The sequence below is a fragment of the Bos mutus genome, chromosome 25 (assembly GCF_027580195.1).
Source record: "Bos mutus isolate GX-2022 chromosome 25, NWIPB_WYAK_1.1, whole genome shotgun sequence".
Taxonomy (NCBI): domain Eukaryota; kingdom Metazoa; phylum Chordata; class Mammalia; order Artiodactyla; family Bovidae; genus Bos; species Bos mutus.
This window is the reverse complement of record NC_091641.1, coordinates 669,825-690,028: the sequence shown is the minus strand read 5'-3', so window position 1 is coordinate 690,028 and position 20,204 is coordinate 669,825. Positions and strand designations below refer to the sequence as shown.

Sequence of the window (20,204 nt, the reverse complement as noted above, 5' to 3'; positions counted from 1 at the left end):
CACACCACATCTTCTTAGCCCATTCACCTGTTAATGGACACTTAGATTGCTTCCATATCTTGGCAATTATAAATGATGTTTTTTATATATATGTATGTATGCATATATATAAATATTAATTCACTTGTCAGAATCTGTCCTAATTAAACAATCCAAAAGACATTTGCACAAAAATCTTCATTTAACTATTTCTTAACCTAGCAAAACTTTCAAAGTATTCAGCATGTCTAGAAATATAGGAATTACTAAATAATTAATGATACACTGCTTGATGGAATACTATATAGCTATTAAAATGATGCTTATCCATTCCGTGTACCAAAATTTTAAATGTCAGTGATATGATAATTAAGCTTTTTCAAGTAGTACACATAATTTCACATCAACCACATCCGGCTTTGCTAGGTGACAAGGAACCAAGTAAGACTCTTTTATTGGCAAGGAATTTATTGTAAGGACACACAGGGTAATAGGGAGACAGGGAACAATAACATCTGCAGCAAAGTTAAGCAATGCCCAGAATAGGGGCCTGAAGGTTATCCAGACGGTCACCTCCTCATGCCTTGGGTTCTCAGTAGTGGGTGGCTGGGCTCCCCTCTGTGCACCTTGCCATGTGGTGCATCAGCCCTGAAGCTGCTGCTAACCCATGACACCCACAGTTTCGTGGCTTCTGTCACCTAATGTCTTCTGCTGATTGATTTCTGCTTGGCCCGGGTTTTCTGTTTGTCTCACATTTGAACTCCCCAAGAAAGGAGATCTAGATACTTTAGTTCCCTACTGTTCCATTCTTCAGAGCTCTCAGAACAGACCACCTCTGTAATTCCAGTGGCCAGCATATAAGCTGTGCTTCCAAAAAGTGCCTAAACCTGATCCCATCAATTCAGTCCAAAAAGTGGTCACACAGTATGAATGTGGCAGGTACTTCAAACATATCAGCCACCTATCCAATATAATCTATAGTTTTGAACCATGTTTAAAATAATAAATAAAAGCATATACATATGAAAGGGCTTCCCAAGTGGTGTTAGTGGTAAGGAACTCATCTGCTAATGCAGGAGATGTAAGAGACACTGGTTCCATTCCTGAGTTGGGAAGATCCCCTGAAGAGGGGCATGGCAACCCACTCCAGTATTCTTGCCTGGAGAATCTCATGGACAGAAGAGCCTGGTGGGCTACAGTCCATAGAGTCAAAAAGAGTTGGATATGACTGAAGCGACTTAGCACATACACCCACACAGACATATGAAAACAGATAGGAAAGAGATAAATCCATCATAGTTGGGTTAGGGTGGAAGGATTATAGGTGATTACTTTTCTCCATTTTGCACTTTTCATTTAACGATACTGTAATTGACTTTTGGTTTTCAAATATTTTTTCAAAGTACTCTTCAAACTATAGGAGTCATGCAGCCAAGCTACTGAGTTCAGTCTCTCCCCAGAACTTGCCTTGGAATATAGAGCAAAGTCACAATCATTAAAGTCTGTGGGTGCTCTTGCTAAGCAGGTAGAGTATTACTTCTGCCTTATCTTGCCAGGTGAAGGCCATAATTGTTGTAGGTTGTGAAAGCACCTTGAAGGCAAAAGTGCCTGTTATTATTCTGAAAACTTCTTTTAAATTGCTATAATAGCATATGTCACATGAGCAGAACATAGAACCTTACGACTAGCTTGGGCATAGAAAGACGTCCTTTATCCACAAGCCAAGTATTTGAAAATACAACCCCCTCAATTGGCAGACACCTTCAGGGCTGGAGAGGAACTACCACCATAGTTTTGTGAAACTGAGCCACCCATGGCTTTACTTTGATCTCCTCTGTGTACATCGTGGAGAAGGCAATGGCACCCCACTCCAGTACTCTTGCCTGGAAAATCCCATGGACAGAGGAGCCTGGAAGGTTGCAGTCCATGGGGTCGCTAAGGGTCGGACACGACTGAGCGACTTCACTTTCACTTTTCACTTTCATGCATTGGAGAAGGAACCCACTCCAGTCTTCTTGCCTGGAGAATCCCAGGGACGGGGGAGCCTGGTGGGCTGCCGTCTATAGGGTCGCACAGAGTCGGACACGACTGAAGCGACTTAGCAGCAGCAGCAGCAGCAGCAGCAGTGTACATCGTTCTTTCAGCTCCTCTGCCACAAACATACAGTTACTAAGTATTATTGCTTGATAAAAACTCTAATTACTACAAGGACTGCCCGAGGTGAAAAAGGAGAAATCGAATTATCAGATGGACTGGTGTGAGTTGGACAGCCTGTTTATCCTTTCGTCCCCAGCCCTAACTTGGGGGCGCACAGGCTGCGGGAGGGGACCCCCAACGCGGGAGGCTGCACCTGTGCAGTGGACACGTCCAGCATTGGGGAAACCGAGATGTCGAATCCTCCCACCCTCCTAGAGAGGACCCGGAAGCGCGGCGCAGTCCCGGAAGGCGAGGTGCTGACACACTTCCGGCCTTTGTGACTCATTGTGTCTGTGTCGAGGCGTCAGGAGGGCCCGAACCTGAGCGCGGCGCCCTTCGGCCGGCCTGAGCCCCAGAGTCAACTCCTTTTGCTCGCCCCCAGCCGCTCCCGGGGCTCACGGTGAGATTTGGGGCCGGCCTCTGAGGGAGCGGGCGGGGCTGCAGGGGTGTGTGCGTGGAGGTGGGCTCTGCAGCTGCGAACCTGGGGTCCTCTCCTGGCGGCCGGGGCGCCGCGAGCAGCGAGTCCGTACCCCTGTCCCCACCTCAGGCCGGGCTGTAGGCAGCGCCGTCCCCCGGGGCAGCCGAGCCCGCTGCATCGGGGACCCGGGCAGGGAGGGGGCCTCTGTCCTTGGCAGGGGGTCCTGGGAGACCCGGGGGAACAGCTGTCTGCGGGTCCCTTCCGGGCCCTCAACTGCAATGTCGTCGTCTTCGCTTGACGTTTTTGCAAACCGGGTCACGAGCGAACCGACCCCTGTTGGATTTTTTTTCTTCTCTGCCTCAGTCGCCATTTGCTTTGATTCTCGTGAGAGGTATTTTTTAATTTTCGGGGTCCTTGAAGGATCTGCAGGTGAAAAATGCGGAAGGCTGAGAAACGGACACGTTTCAAGATGCCGAATATGTGTTTCCAGATCACCTGCTTCTCCCCACCCCGTCCCCCGAGCGGTGATTAAAGAGCGTCTGAAGCCTAGTCTGAGTGGATGAAGAAGTGATCTGGTCTAATAGAGATGATACATACGTCCCACTCTCAGCTTTAGGGGATATTTCGAAGGCTTTGAAAACGAGCTGTCCGGAAGATTAGGTGCGTTTTTTATTTCTGGGTAGTATTACTCTGCCTGACTTGGAAGGGCGAAGAGTGAAAGAATTTGGAAATTGCACGGGACCATTAGGAGACTGATTAACTGAGTGACCTTGGATAAGACAGGACACTTCTGCCAACTCTCGGTTTTGTCATCCATCAGATTAGGTTTTCTCCAAAGGCCTCTCCAACTTTGAGATTATTTGCTTTAGTCAGTGTAATTGAAAAATTCAGCTACAGTTCAGCCTGACACTGCCCCCTGCCCTCCCCTTCCTACAGTGCCTCCAGTACACAATAAGATACTTTCACTATAGAGAGTGGCTGTTACATGGCCTGGGACCAAAGAAAGCATTTATTGTACAGGCCATTGCTAGGCGGATTGGAGGTGGTCAATAAATACTTGTTGAATTGAATTGTGGAGGATTCATTGTAACCAGTCAACAAAGCCCTGTTACTGTATTTGCCAGCCACATGTGGAGAAATAGTTTTATTATTTAGGGAATCATGATGATAATTTGCCCCAAAATGGTTCTCCATGTTTGTATTGTCTCTGAATTAATATGCACAATTCTTGTTCATTATTTCAGGCTGTTTTCACCAATCTTAAAATACAAACAGGGAGGCTCACTAATTAATAACCTTAGGCTTTTGCTGATTCTCTGCTTGATCTAAGCATTTAAATTTTTGCTAACTTTATACTGTATTTAAATACAGATGAGTGTTATGTTAAATCTTTCCTTTTTATTCTGAGTATCAGTATTCTTTTGGAATTCTCGGGATACCTAGGTATCTTTTAAAGGTAGCTTTTTCATGTTTTAAAACATTTCAGAGTGCTTCTCAAAAATGGGGAGGGTGCACTTTGTTTAAAATGTCAAGACTATACCCTGGAAAAGATACTGGCCTGTTTAGAAAATAGCCTCTGAAATAAACTGAGCTTGTAACTCCAAGCCTTTCTTGTAAGAAAATCTTTTGTATTTACCTTTGGTGAAAACCAGTTACTGGGGATAATCTTATCTATATCGGATAGTGTGTCAGAATGGTTTGCAACTCAAAGGGACCCCAGAGGTAGTTTTCTGCTCCTCTGATCCTACCCTGCCCGCCGTTTGACAGGTAAAGATACTGGGTGTCAGAGAGGTTAAATAACTCACCCAGGGTCATGTAACTTACTCCTCATAGGAGACTAGAATTCAGTTGTTACAACTTGTGTTGCTTTCACTATAACAGGGTTTGTCCCGTTGCTTAAGCGAGTTTGGTGTGATGGTTGGAACCTGAACTGAGTCCCACAGAACTCATTTCAAATCCTGACTTAACCATTTAATTGCTCTGTGACCTTGGGTGTTACTTAACATCTATCAACCTTAGCTTCATTGTTATACATTGTGACCATAATTATACCTACCTCCTAAGAGTGTTGTGTGAAATGCCTGGTACATCGACCAGTTAACATTGGTTCTTACTATTATGCCTGCTAGAGGCTTCTTGAATTGAACAGATGAGGGGTAAGTGGCATTTCAGCTTAGCTCTAAAGGATAAGGAGGATTTGAAAAGGCAGGGAAGACTGGGAGGGAAATCCCAGGCATTATGATGTGAGAAAGGGAAGACAGTCAAAATATAAGACATTTAGGAAATACTGAGTAGAGTAATTTTGCTGGATGGAAAAGGTTCATGCAGGGAAGGGGAAGAAACTGATGGGAAATGAAGCTTGATGGGGAAGCTGGGACCAGGTGCTGGGGGCTGTTGGATTGGACGGCTCTATGGAGTTGTAAGAAGAAGAATCTGAGAGCAAGGTTGGAGATGAATTTTGAAGGGGAGGCAGAAAATGAAGGTAGGGCACCAAAGAGAAGAAGCCATTCTTCACAGAACTAGATAGAAAAATAAGTATGAACAAAGAACTGCATCTCCCTGGTGCTTGGAGATGAATGTACTTACGTAAGGGGAGAGGAATCAGAGATGAAATTCTCAGTCTGAGTGAATGAGATGTTCGTGGACCAGCTGATCCCTAGTTGCCACTGAAGGCAGTAAGATGACAAGGGGAGCTGAAATAGTTTAAGTTGTTCTTACTTCTTCTCTTCAATTTAACAGAATTAAGGTCTGCCCAGTTCTTTAGAAGAAGAGTCAACAAGAGTCCTTGTTCTCGAGGGGCTTAATGTTTGGTTGGGAAGTGGTGATAGAAACTCAGGTAATGGTAAGACAAGGAGAGCAGACATGCCTGACAGAGAAAGTCTTGAGAGCATTCAGATGAGGAAGATATCTTCTTTAATTTGGAATGTCAGGAAACAGTGTACATCTTGAAGGTGAGTGAAAATTTGACCAGTTGAGGTTGATAAAGGTGGGAGATTTGTCCTAGCAAAGAAGTAAAGATGCCAAGTCATACCCCAGGTTAATGGGTATTATGTTAACGGGAACGTTAATGGGTCGAATAGGCTGAAATAGAGGGAATCACTACTACTAAGAGAAAAGTAATGGGAGTGGAAGAGTCCAGTGGATTCACTGAGCGTAACTGGGGAAGGAGGGAATGACCAGCAGCAGACTTTGGCAATACTAAGTTGACCTTGGTATGTTGTTCATGTTGGAACAGGGAGAAATGGAAGCAAGACAGACTGGGTGGGGCTGAGGCACTGGTGTCAGCAGGAGATGTGGAGCCTGGATATTGGGATGGTGGAAGACGGCTCTGGGAGGCATCACTGGAAAAGATACTCTTTTTTCCACTTTTCTGAATGAAATGAAGGAGACCCAGCCTTACAGGAGTTATTTAGCCTCCCAGCTGAGAGAAAGCCAGCCAAAAGAGTGGTCTCTTGGACTCCCTGCCTGTGCCTCTTTCTGTTCAGGTCCTGGCTCTTCTGATGCTCCAGCTCCGTGGGGCCATTTCCTGGAAGCTGCCTTGTCAGCTGTCAGGTACCCCTTGGGGCTGCCCCAGCACGTGGAAACCTCCTTAGAACTGTTGGAACATCTGCTCTGTACTGTAATGATTTGTGTAAAAACGGGAATCGCAGTTCTCATCTTTTTATTCCCCTCAGTCTAGGCTGACACCATGTGTATTTGTGTTTAGTCACTGAGTCATGTCTGACTCTTTTGCGACCTTGTGGACTGTAGCCCTCCAGGCTCCTCTGTCCATAGGATTTCCCAGGCAAGAATTTTGGAGTGGGTTGCCATTTCCTTTTCCGAGGGATCTTCCTGACCCAGGGATCAAACCCGAATCTCCTGCATTGGCAGGTGATTCTTGACCACAGTGCCGCCTGGGAAGCCCTTGCGTATGATAAATCTTCAGAAATGCTTAGGGAGTTGAATACTTGTAACCAAGGACTTTCTAGATAAAGTTGCTTTGAAATTGAAAAACAAAATATATTTCCCCAGCAAGGGGGTGGAGTGCAAAACAAGTCTGAAGGAATGGATCAGTTCAGTTCAGTCGCTCAGTTGTGTCCGACTTTTGTGACCCCACGGACTGCAGCATGCCAGGCTTCCCTGTCCATCACCAACTCCTGAAGCTTGCTCAGACTCGTGTCCATTGAGTTGGTGATGCCATCCAACCATCTCATCCTCTGTCGTCCCCTTCTCCTCCCACCTTCAATCATTCCCAGCATCAGGGTCTTTTCAAATGTGTCAGTTATTCGCATCAGGTGGCCAGAGTATTGGAGTTTCAGCTTCAGCATTAGTCCTTCCAACGAATATTCAGGACTGATTTCCTTCAGATGGACTGGTTGGATCTCCTTGCAGTCGAGGGGACTCTTTAAGAATCTTCTCCAACACCACAGTTCAAAAGCATCAATTCTTCAGCACTCAGCTTTCTTTATGGTCCAACTCTCACATCCATACATGACTACTGGAAAAATCATAGCTTTAACTAGACAGATCTTTGTCGGTAATGTCTCTGCTTTTTAATATGCTGTCTAAGTTGGTGATGGCTTTCCTTCCAAGGAGCAAGTGTCTTTTAATTTCATGGCTGCAGTCACCATCTGCCGTGATTTTGGAGCCCAAGAAAATAAAGTCTCTCACTATTTCCATTGTTTCCAAGTGATGGGACCAGATGTCATGATCTTCGTTTTCTGAATGTTGAGTTTTAAACCAGCTTTTTCACTCTCTTTCACTTTCATCAAGAGGCTCTTTAGTTCTTCTTTACTTTCTGCCATAAGGGTGATGTCATCTGCATATCTGAAGTTGTTGATATTTCTCCTGGCAATCTTGATTCCAGCTTGTGCTTCATCCAGCCCGGCATTTCTCATGATGTACTCTTCATAGAAGTTAAATAAGTAGGGTGACAATATACAGCCTTGATGTACTCCTTTCCCACTTTGGAACCAGTTCAGTTCTAACTGTTGCTTCTTGACCTGCATACAGATTTCTCAGAAGGCAGGTAAAGTGGTCTGGTATTCCCATCTCTTTAAAAAGTTTCCACAGTTTGTTGTCATCCACACAGTCAAAGGCTTTAGCACAGTCAGTGAAGCAGAAGTAGATGTTCTTCTGGAATTCCCTTGCTTTTTAGAAGATGGTTTACAATAGGCCTTTTACCAGTTTAAAGTATTGGAGAAATGACTTAATTCCCACATTCTTTTTATATTTATGCAGAGAGCCTTTTTTAATGTAATGTTCTTTATTGTAATCATAAGCTGCTATTTTAATAATGATTTCTGGTTTTTATTAGGGACCAAAGAAAGAAAAATGAATCTGGTTATAAACCTCAAATTAAAATCATGATGTTTGTTTAGAACAGTCTTCTCCAAACTTTTCCAGTCACACAATCCTGTCAGTAAAAACTGTTTACAAAAGCTACATACATACATCATTATACCAGTGTTTTGTATAATTTTTAAAAAATACAGTAGTGCTTTTCTAAAATAATCTTGTGCTTTAAATGTACGTGATCCATTTTCCACCAAAATTACTAATAATTTTTTAGTGAAAGTCATGTAATTAAAAATGTTTTGTTAGTTTAAAACTATTGGCTTATCTCATTTTGATACAGCCAGATGCTGTGTCTAAAACTTATTGCTTATTTTGATGGCTGTAAGAGGTGAAAACGATGCCTCAACAAAGGTTTGTCAATTCAGATGAAAGAAATACATTTTTGCATCTGCTTAGTAACTCGTGATTGCTCCTGTCCACCAACCCTCTTCAGTTTTTGTTCTTGAAATTCAGCTTCTACATCTCCATTTTTCCATGCCCTTATATCACCTGTTCTTATGTTTTATAATTTTAACAAACAGGCTCAAGACCCACTAAAAATCCTCATTTGGAAGTTCTTAAAAAAATTAGGGAATATTTCCAAGTTTTTAAAATGTGTAGACAATAAGGAGTTTCAAGGATGCTGAGTATCAGTTTTAGTGGTTAAAATTATGTAACAACCCACTAATAATTCCTTCCTCATACTTTTTTTTTTTTTTTTTTTTTTTTCACTTGTCGGTTGACTTCTTGTTAGATTTAGATCCACACTGGTTTTCACCTTCTAACCTGGCGGAGTTAGAGATTGCTCTGGATAGAAGCTTCAGCCGCCATTTTCTTGTTTGTGTGTGTTTGCCTTCTTAGTGTCTCCCCTTCTAGTAGTTTCTCTGCAAGAATCTCTAAAGCTGCTTGCTCTTGTCTAAAATGTAGTTGATACATAGCATAAAGGTTAGTTTCAAGATACATAATGATTCAATGTTTCTGTGTAATGCCAAGTGATCCCAATAAGTCCGGATAACATCTATCACCATAGTTACATTTTTTTCATTTGAAGAAAAATTTTAAGAACTTCTTTCAGCAGCTTTTGAATATGCAGCACAGCATTAACTGGAGTCGCCACGCTGTGACTCCACCCCAGGACTTATTTTACAACAGGAAGTGTGTGTCGTTTGACCTATTTTGCCCCTGCACCGCCCCCAGCCTGTCTCTTGTGAACATGTTCAGCGTTTAGACCGAGTGAGCTAGTTAGTATCCATTTGTACATTAGATGTGGTCTATTTTCTCTCACTTTTAAAATATGAATAGACCTTCTGATATTTTCCTTATTCAGAGTGGCTCATTTTGTACTGACCTAGGCACCCATAAAAAACATAGAAATATCTGAATGGTGGGTTACACATCCGGGCCTTCCGATCTGGCGTGAGTGTTGGCTCCACTAGGTAGGTTGCTCCTGAGTACACAGCCGAAGTCACCCACGCCACAGTCGCGTCATCTGTAAGAGGGTGCTCCAGGTTGTCCTGGGAGCTCGTACATGTGCTGCTGCAAGCCACCGCCTGGCACCCCTCTCTCAGCTCTCACCAGGCTGAGTGTGTAAACACATGATGTCATAACCTGCCTTCCCCTGGAAGGAGAGTGCTTGGACTCCAGCAGACACCCTGAGGGTAGAATTCGCCATTTGGGAGTTTGCTTGCAAAACCTTAATATCTATAAAGTGACAGTGAAAACAGTTGGTACCAGGGACTTTTTTTTCCTTTACTATTCAGAGGCGTTTTTAATGCTTGGATGTGTAGCCTTGTATGAAGTATTAACCGCAAAGTATCACTTTCCATAAAGGTACCAGTAATTTTTTTTTTTTTAACTCTTCAGAAATAGTACAGAAACAGATACCAGACATCTCACAGGACAGAAAGGAGAGCCCAAGAGCACAGACCCTGTTCGGATCAAGTCAGGTCCCTGAGCCTGAATGATGACTGCTGAGTCGAGGGAAGCCACAGGTCTGTCCCCGCAGGCTGCCCAGGAGAAGGACGGTATCGTGATAGTGAAGGTGGAAGAGGAGGATGAGGAGGAGCACATGTGGGGGCAGGACGCCAGCCTGCAGGAGTCTCCCCCGCCCGACCCAGAGGTCTTCCGCCAGCGCTTCAGGCACTTCTGTTACCAGAACACTTTCGGGCCTCGAGAGGCCCTGAGTCGACTGAAGGAACTTTGCCACCAGTGGCTGCGGCCCGAGATCCACACCAAGGAGCAGATCCTGGAGCTGCTGGTGCTCGAGCAGTTCCTCTCCATTCTGCCCCGGGAGCTCCAGGCCTGGCTGCAGGAGTACCGTCCTGACAGCGGGGAGGAGGCTGTGACCTTGCTGGAGGATCTGGAGCTGGATTTGTCAGGACAGCAGGTGAGGCGAGGCATGTGATGTGTGAGCAGCACGTGGACTTTGAGACTGGAGCAGAGAGAGAGTTACTGATTTAAAGCTTGGATTTATAGTCTTTGTGGTACTTAGATCCTGCTCCGCTTGGCTGTTAAAAAAAAGTATTCTGGCCCTGGCCCTCGCCCAGCCCCTGGCATACTTACTGTCTTTTTGTTTGTCTAAATTCCTGTTTAAAAAGTAATTTACCCACAAGCCTAACCTGTTTGTCCTCAGGTCCCAGGTCAAGTTCATGGGCCTGAGATGCTCGCAAGGGGGATGGTGCCACTGGATCCAGTGCAGGAGTCGTCGAGCTTTGACCTTCCTCATGAGCCCACCCAGTCCCATTTCAAGCATTCATCTCGGAAACCCCGTCTGTTACAACCTCGAGGTAAGAGGCCAGGGTTCACGTGGGTTGTGAGGCGGGGACACGCCAGTCAGATGCGTCTGTGGTGCTGATGCCTGTAGTGGTGCTGATGCCTGTAGTGGAGAAGCGTGTTTGTTTCTGTTGTCATTGCTACTATGTATCAGAGGAAACATAACCTGCAGACCAGTTTCATGAGTTAGTGTTACTGAGGAGGTAAGTGGAATGTGCATAATAAACTTGAGTGGACATTATATTATTTGTTGAACTGTTAGCATTCTGGGTGTCTAGCAGACTTTTTATTAACAGGAAAGTCCTCAGAAGAGATGATATATATCCAGCACTCTGGTATGTCATAAATTATCTTGAAAAGGATCGTTTTAAAATTGATTTTATTTGGGACTTCCCTGATGGCCCAGGGGTTAAGACTCTGCTTCCTCTGCACTGTTCAGTGCATGCTGAGGGAAACTGGATCCTCCATGCCACACAGCACAGCCGAAAAATAAATAAATTCATTTTCTTTAAAATGTATAAATACTGTATAACATCACTCTTTTTCTAGGTTATTTTCAGAAATTCCAAAGAATGGGAAAAGGATGGAAAAAATGTTTTGGTTGAGGAACATGAGGCAAAAAAAAATCATTTCAGAGGCATATGAATAAAAATTAGTTTTTTTTCCCTTGAGGGAAATCTTAATGTATTTTATCCACTTTTAAAACCAAAGTAGGTACATAGACTATCAGTAAATAATAATAACATGCTAAAAGAATGATTGTTCATGAGCTGATAAACACAGTCCTCACCCAGTGTGTCTGTTGTGGTGACGTGCAGGGCGGGCGTGTAAAGCTGAAGGGGGCATCCTTGTCGGTGCGTTCTGGAGGGCAGCTAGCAGTCATAAGCTGGAGAAGCCCCGCCAACCAGCCAGATGCTGCGATGGTAGTCCACCACGGCCCACCCCTCCCGTTGCTTCCTCCTAGGGTGAAATCAGGAATGGAAAAGGATGTTCATGGTTTTAAATGCCAGATGAGGGCTTCAGATGATCAGTAACAGCGTTAGAAATCCTGGAATAGGTAGTTGTTACGTAGTAGATACGCACTTATTTTTAGTTTCCTCTTTGTGCTGATTATCTTCGACCGGTGTTTCCTCACTCTTGTAAGGTTGGAATGCTAGGTACTTGATCTTTTTGGACACTTTGCTCTAGCTTTTAGTAATTCTGTTTCAGAATGATTTTTCTAATATCTTTGCAATACAGTAACATCATCTGTTTACCAGTAACATTTCCAAATCTAACATTACTTGGCAAGGGAAGGTTTTGATTTTGCAGTCTCCTAAGAATTTTCCAGTTTTATACATGGCAGTTAGTGTGATCCTATATTGAATATGTCTTTTATTAGAAGAGTATCATCAACCCATGCCTTTATACGCTTGGAAATATCTCATCAGCATTCAGACCCTGTGAACGTTTGATCCAAAAACTGGTCAGGTGAGGGAGAAAGTAGAGGGGCAACAATTGGCAGAAACTTGAAACTAAGAAGAGCCCCTTCCTTCTCTGTTTCAAGACATTACTGCCAAAGATTTTTAAAACTTAATTTTTCACAACTGGATGGGAATCTGAAGTCCTAGTACACGTTCCTTGGACTGGAGAAGGTTAAATTATGAGCCAGACCTGACTCGAGCTGAGTGTTGCCTGCTTCTGTGGCTGGGAACAGGAGCCTGGTTCTGGTTCTGGTTCTGGCTCTGGCTCTGGCCTCTCAGCAGGGGACGTTAGGCAAGTTGCTTACCCTTTTAGGGCCTCTGTTTCACCTTCTGTGACTTCTTGTTCCTCCTGCTCAAGAACAGAAGTCTTGGGAAGACACAGCTTATGCTGGCCTTCTTACAGTCCCTGTAATTATCAGTTCTGTAGTTCCTTGTTGAACATCAGGCACTCTGGTACAGGAAAGAGGGTGCCCTGGGCCCTTATTCGAGAGGGACCCAGAGCAGAGCTGGCTTCACTCACAGCTCCTTTCTCCTCCTTCAGCTCTCCCTGCCACCCACGTTCCTGCCCCTCATCCTGAGGGGGCTCCCAGAGACCAGGCGATGGCATCTGCATTGTTCTCGGCAGATTCCCAGGTGAGCTGTGGGCCCCTCTGCCCTCCTGAGTCCCTGCCATCTGCCTCTTGCTGGGGCTCTTCTGGCGGTCTTCTCCCAAGGCGCTGGCTGTTGAAGCCCGGGCCCACAGAATAGCCCCCACTCCCCAAGAGTCCACTGGAGCCTAGCGTGGCTGCCTTTTCTTCCCAGCATCCTTTAGGTTTGCAGTCACCCTGACTGCAGGTTCGGGCAGTGGGACTGTCCCTGGGCTTTGGGGGAACTGAGTGTGGGGATCTCGTGTTATTTCAGGCAATGGTGAAGATCGAGGACATGGCCGTGTCCCTCATCCTGGAGGAATGGGGATGTCAGAACCTGGCTCGGAGGAATCTCAATAGGGACACCAGGCAGGAGAATTATGGGAACGTGATTTCCCAGGGTAAGATGGGTGCAGGATTACTTGTGATAAGAGTGTATTGCTTCTTTTTCCAATAGCTGTGGGATCTCTGATGTGTTAGACTATCGAGCCCCTTTGTTCAGACCAGATGGAGAAGGAGAACACTGTTTATTTCATCCCAAAGCCTGGCACTGGGCCTTCCTGACTCCACGTGGATTTCTTAGGTCTAGGTAGTTTTACCTCTAGGGAGTCTTTTGAAAGCAGAAGTAACTCTTGCGTTCTGATTCCCTACCTTTTCAACTACTCGGTCACCAGTGAGGATTCTGCTTCATTCCCTGCGGTTACAATTGAGGTGCTTTTGTTGGAGTTGGGGAGTGTCTGTATTTTTTAGTGTAGAGGGCCAGGTGAACGAACGCTGACCATCAGTCTCATCCTAACCTGGGACCTGTTCCTGAACCCACCAGGCATCCTTCCACGGGTTTTCAGTCTTGCGTCCTACGAGCGCTGCTCCGCCAAAACTCTGTGTGTGTAATTCCATGACCTTATGCCTGTCCCTCCCTCAGGGTCAGGTTTCCTAGGTTCCAAACCTAATGGTGATCTTCTGTGAAGAGCTCTGGCTCCTGAGTGTGTAGTAAGAACAAAGAAGTTCTCAGAGGCATCAACCGGATATGACAAGGTGACGCAGCTGACAATCTCATTTGTCTCTGTTAGGTCTCAACCCCTGGGAGACTTCGCTGTAGGAAACTGTCAAATCAGTCCTGTCACAGGGAAGGCCCACTTCCTGAGACTTCTGCCTGGGGAGAGCAAGGGGAATGTGAATGAAGGGAGGATGTTACTACAGAAACTTCAAGTTTTGTTTTGAACCATAGGGTTAGCTGGGGTTCATTTTTTAATACTTGCTCTTTGGACGAGGTGAAAATTAAGCCAAAATACTGATCTGTGTTTGTGAGCTGCGTAGTACCCACCTGTTGCTAACTTAAAACATAGGGAACCATCCAGATCATCAAGAACCTAGGCTTGGAATTCAAAACAATAGACCAGTTTGATTTTCCTTATGATTGGGTCAGTATTTACGGCAGTTTCATCACTAAAGTCAGGGGCTAGATACTCAGCTCCTTCAGTGGTTGTGTTGAGGTAGTGCACACCCACTTGGAAAGGTTTCTTAATGCCAAATAAGTGAAGAATAGATTTGGATTAGTTTGGTTTTTTCTCCTAGACAAACGTAAACATATAAAATAGTGTTTTTGTACTGAATAGTTTTTAGTCTCTGCTTAAAAACGGGGGCACACAGACTATAGCAGTCCGCAATAAAAATATATTCCAGGTTTTGCAGGTTGCTAAAATCAGAGATCAGCTCTGCATTTGTAAAATCTTGTTTTCTTATATTACATCCTTTGTGAGCCATCTCCAGACATGTTTTCACTTTCTTTGTTCTTAGTGATTCTCAATCATCTGTCAGTGAAAGTTTCAGTTACATTTACTGATGCCCCAACCAGCTTCTCTCCCTCAGCCCTGTTACTTGAGCACATCACCTCTCTTCTCCCTGGTGGAGAGAAACCATGTCATGTGTCCCAAGATCCGCGTCACCTGCCAGACTCATTCTAATTTCATAAATACCAAGTTAAAACTGAAACTTTTTTTTTAATGTGTATTGATTCTTTCAAATTAATTATTGGGTGACCAATTAAAGAATGATGCGTTGTGACCTCTTATGTTCCTTAATGCCTCACCCCTTCCCTTCCTTTCTTGCCTGGTCTGTTCCTTCTGCTTGTTCCCAGCTTCTGCACACTTCCTGCATTGTCCTTCCTACTCTTTGCCTGCCCTCGCATTTCCCAGTTCTCCCTGTTGTCCCTATGTTTTTTTCCACTGTTCTACTATTTTGTCTACAATTTGTACTGTGAAGTCATTTTGCAGGTATGTAGAGGTTTCCTGGAAAAGTGTCACTTGAGTAACCCATGTATTCAAAAGAAAAAGGTGCTATTTGTATTTTCTATTTATTGTGTCAGGTTGTGAAAACAGGAATGAGAATGAGGAGTCCACCTCAAAGGCTGAAAGTGCAGAAGACTCGGCATCACGTGGGGAGACTGCAGGAAAATTCCAGAAAGATGTCGGAGAAAAGCGTGAACAGCAGGGCAGAGTGGTAGAAAGGCAGCAGAGAAACCCTGAGGAGAAAGCTGGAAAAGAAAAGAGAGACTCAGGGCCAGCTACAGTCAAGGAGAAAAAACCCAGCACAGGAGAGCGAGGCCCGAGGGAGAAGGGGAAGGGTCTGGGGAGAAGCTTCAGCCTGAGCTCCAACTTCACCACCACTGAGGAGGTTCCCACGGGAACCAAGGCCCACAGATGTGACGAATGTGGAAAATGCTTCACACGGAGTTCAAGCCTTATTCGCCATAAAATAATCCACACTGGAGAGAAGCCCTATGAATGTAGTGAGTGTGGGAAAGCCTTCAGTCTTAACTCAAACCTCGTCCTGCATCAGCGCATCCACACAGGAGAGAAGCCTCATGAATGTAACGAGTGTGGCAAAGCCTTCAGTCACAGTTCAAATCTCATTCTGCATCAGCGAATCCACTCTGGGGAGAAACCCTATGAATGTAACGAGTGTGGGAAGGCCTTCAGCCAGAGCTCAGACCTCACTAAGCATCAGAGAATCCACACGGGAGAAAAACCCTACGAATGTAGTGAGTGCGGAAAAGCTTTCAACCGAAATTCATACCTTATTTTGCACCGGAGAATTCACACCCGAGAAAAGCCCTATAAGTGCACGAAGTGTGGCAAGGCCTTCACCCGGAGCTCAACCCTTACCCTGCATCACAGAATCCACACTAGAGAGCGAGCCTCAGAGTACAGCCCGGCCTCCCTCGACACGTTTGGAGCATTCCTGAAAACCTGTGTGTAAAGTGTTTGTCAAGCCATTTCCCCCTTTCGTTTCTAGAATGATTTCAGAGATTTGTGCCCATGGAGGGGAAATAAAAAGCCTAAACAGGTTATAAAGAAAATCACACTCAAGGATCCTTACAGCTACATCAGCAGCGTTCTGCCTCTGTCTAGTCTGTGGGCCGGTAGTTCTTCCAGAGCTCCTGTAGGGAGATGCTCAACTTGGGATGTAATCCACACGCTACTTCCACACGGGGCAGAAGCACACACACAGGAAAACGTCAAGGCTTTCAGTAATGAGGGTACCTCCAAGGCAGCCTTGGACTCTCCACAGCCACACCATATAGTTAGAAGACTGAGATCATGTCTGTGAAAATAACAACGATTTTCCAAACTTGCTTGCCACAGGCAAACCCTGCTTGGCCAACATCTTGCTGAACCTTATTTCTCAAAAAAGAGGGACAGTTCAAACAGACTACATGGAGACCTGCTGCTCAAGCTAATTACATAGATATGGTAAGTTCTGTCCAGGTACTGGTAGCCTACCAAAGCTGTAGAAATCTAGGACTGCGCTCGTCCACATCAAACCAAAGATTCCCATCTCTTCCTGAAAGGGAGAGTCCACGCGCACCAGGCAGCATTCCAAAGGCAGCTGGTTCTGTCCTCACTGAGAGAGAGCCTGCTGAAACAGCGACTGTGATCAAAACTCTTCTCTCCCTTTGTGAGGTCCCTGAATCCCTGAAGCGCTGCCGCACTCCTCAGTGCATCTCTCCATGAGTTAGCACTTGATTGCATACTGTCCGCACTCCTCAGTGCATCTCTCCATGAGTTAGCACTTGATTGCATACTGTCTGTAATCCTTCGTTGTTCCACTTGTGAAAGTTTTCATCACTCCCCAGAAGAGACGCTTCTCCTGGCGGGCGTATATTTATATTTATATCCTGGACAGCCCCGGACATAGTGCTGAACATGTAAGAAGTGTTCCTTAGGCCTGACTTCTAGCACGACTTTTACATTCACCACAGAGCCCGTGAGTCAGGAGTACCTGAAACACGGTAGCCTGGGCCAGCTTGTGAGACCTTCAGAGCCAAGGGCATTGCTAGAGCTCCAGAGTCTCATGCCTGTTTTTGTCTTGAAGATAAACATGTCAGTCCACCACCAGCATAGACTCTTATCTGGACCCAGATCAGAGAGAGAATACCAGGGAATATCAGAAGTGACTTTGTTGTCATCATCTTAAAAAAGACACTTAGGCTGTTGCTGGATGTCTGTTTATGGCAAAGATGTTCACCAGAACCTATCAGTCAACTGCTGGACGCCGTGATGATTGGAGCACTTTCTGAATCGTGTGGAACGTTAAACAATAAAGTTCAGAAGATGTGATTTCTGTTGCTTTTCAGAAAAAGGAACATTTTTTCCCCACCCCTTCCAGAAACTTTGAAAAAACATTTTACACCATTATCTGGCAGTTACTAAACATGTCTGTTGCTCCGAGAAGCTCACCAGCCTACTGAAACGTAGGTGGTTGTGTCGCAGTCATTCTGCACAGGGTCTTTTTTGCTTCTCGTCACTGAAGGCTGCGGTGAGGCTGTGAAACTTGGATCTTTCCCACCATCTGTGCAGGAGGTTGCACTCCCTTCTTTTAGAAGCTCATGACAGACCGTTTTTGGATACACACACACATAAGCCCCAAGCAGCGTGGGCTACACAGGAAGTCATCAGGGCTTCAGGTAGGGGTGACTGCTCATGCAGGAACTTAGAAACGGACTAAGAACACACCTGAAGACTAGCCTCATGATAGGAGACTCCCCACCCCCCTGCCACATAGAGTTTGAGATTTTCCGTCAAGAACTAAAACTGTCATTCGTCACTTGTTCGTCAGCCAACAACGCAGCCTTGTGAGACAGTGTCAGCTTCATGGGGAGCCATGGGGGTGGGGGCAGCTGTAGCCTCAACTCCAGGCCGGACAGCACTAATCCTCTGGCCTCTGTAACTTGGACCTGCCCCCAGCTTCCGTGCAGCTCCTGAGCAGTCGCATCAGTGTGTTGCCTGGGGGAATTTCACCGAGGTCAGCTGGTGACCAGAGTAGTCTATCCAACTGGGTTAAGAAAAGGAGCGATACTCCAGAAGGGCAAACCTGACTAACTTTTGATAGAAAAGGGAAGGTAGAAGAAACTGCTTTGAGGAATTTTCTTCAGAGTAAGACAAGGATGGTCAAGTAGAAAACTTGGTGCATTTGAGCAAAGACTTCTGCTGCTAGGGAACTACGGAAAGCAGTGAGGTGCTTACCTCCAGACACTGATCAAAGTACCACCTGTTCCGAAGAGGGAAAGAACGTTGGTTGGGTCCACCTTGGCCTTTTTGCGCCACAACTCCATGCCAACATAATTCTGCCATCATTTCTTTTTATGGAAATTATAACCTGTTCCCCCATATGTAATTCCCATTTTCCTGGGATATCGTACTGACTGGGACGGCTATGGGGGTTGCTCCAGGTCTTCAGCACATGGACTCCTTGAAATAGCTGTTTGAAGACATCTTTTCTGAAGAAAACAGGCTACTGCTGTTTATTAAAACTATTGGCATTGAATTCATTTATCAGCTGCTCAGCACAAAGTATAATTGGGTCATGGTCCAGAAGGCTCACAACATCTAAATTAGTGCTTGGAATCGTCATTCGAAAGTCCTCAACTGGCTGAAGTCTGTTAACAGTTCAAGGACTCTAGTTAACTGTTGGCATGCTAGCTGACCCAGTGGAAATATTTGAGAGGTTTTTAAAAATATTCCTTAACCTTGCCAGGAAGAGAAGTAAAATTCTTCAGGTTACTGGGCATTTGTTTCTGCTTCATCCTGGCAGACAAGGCTTAAAGCCTAAGACTGCAGATGTATGAGGCATCTTGATATGTAGGGCACTTAGTATTTTATTAAAGACATAAAAGTGAAACTGCTAACGATGTACAGACAGGTTGACCCTTTTGATGGGTAAGAATTCGCATCTTACCTGGCATCAGAAAATTCATTCCAGGAAGGAACCTCTTCAATGTGATAAATATGGCAAAGCCTTTAATCACATTTCAGCTCTTAGCATCAAAAAGCTCACTGTAAATAAACATTGTTAATACTATCTGTGAGGAAAACTTTCCACGTATAGCGCTCATTGCTTTGGACAGAAAAGGAATTCCTTCAGTGTGTTCCAGTCATGTAACGAATTTCAGAAACACTGTGGAGAAAGCTCAATCTTAACTGCAGAGGATCCACAGAAGAAAAAAAATGTGGGGAAATGCTAAAGAAATAGCAAAATGTACAATTTCTGACAAAACTTGTTGCTCTTGGGAACTTCTGTATATTTTGTATGATCACATCAGTGTCTGTGTTTTGCGCCCCAGCCCTGTCACTCTGTATACTCCCTGTACCAGATAATGTATTTTTATTTTAATCTATTTGACAGAACACATCAATCACTCCAAAAGAGCAGTGTTTTGGAGTGAGTAGTGAAATTGACACAGACAAAAAGTCAATTCACAGAACTGAGGAGAGGGAACAGTGAGGGGAAAAAAAAAAACTTCATAGTTTGGTGCTTATCAAGTCAAGAACTTAGGAATGAGGTAGATTCGTTAGAAGGGACAGGTGAGTAGGGAACTAAAATGGAACAGGTTGCTATAGACGCCTGCAGTTTCCACAGCCAGGAACTCAACGCTTAGCTGCCAGATCACCGTTTCCAGCAAGGAGAATGGGTTCTCTGAGCTTGTCGGGGGCGAAAGAAGGTCTGCTCCATGAATTGAGAGTAGGGAGTGGACTGGGAAGGCCAGGGGGACCACTTACTATCTTGACCTGGACCAGTGGTGTAAAGCATCATCCTGCTTCCCCCACTAACTCTTACCTCTGTGTTGAGAAAACGTGGGGTAGGAAAACACCAAGATGGACTTTTCCCTGGAAAACAGACACAGATGCATCCAGGCCCTGGCATTGCAGTGTTCCCTCTGTATACCTCCTGTGTACAGGAGTCTCCTGTATACCTCCCCTGATCCCACTCACCTCCCCTGGCCTGTGATTATTAAGAGAGGGCTTGAGAAGATTCACAGCTGAGAAAGAACTTTTTTCTGTTCTTTATCCTAGAGTTGATCACCTTTTATTGCAGGGTCTGGTCATCCTGACATACTCATCTAAAGCTAGCTAACCAGGTTCATCCTACCACCCT

At 45.0% G+C, this 20,204-nt stretch overlaps 1 protein-coding gene across 1 annotated transcript in view; it reads left to right on the top strand.

Moving 5' to 3' along the window:
* The first annotated feature begins 2,422 nt into the window (after positions 1-2,422).
* Positions 2,423-20,204, top strand: part of LOC102285514 (zinc finger protein with KRAB and SCAN domains 7) — a 31,369-nt gene continuing 13,587 nt past the window's right edge. Inside the window, 6 exon segments of the mRNA XM_005893138.2 lie at positions 2,423-2,575; positions 9,773-10,295; positions 10,542-10,695; positions 12,686-12,777; positions 13,045-13,171; positions 15,136-16,024. Coding sequence (XP_005893200.2) covers positions 9,870-10,295; positions 10,542-10,695; positions 12,686-12,777; positions 13,045-13,171; positions 15,136-16,024 — 1,688 coding nt within the window. The 5' untranslated portion in view covers positions 2,423-2,575; positions 9,773-9,869.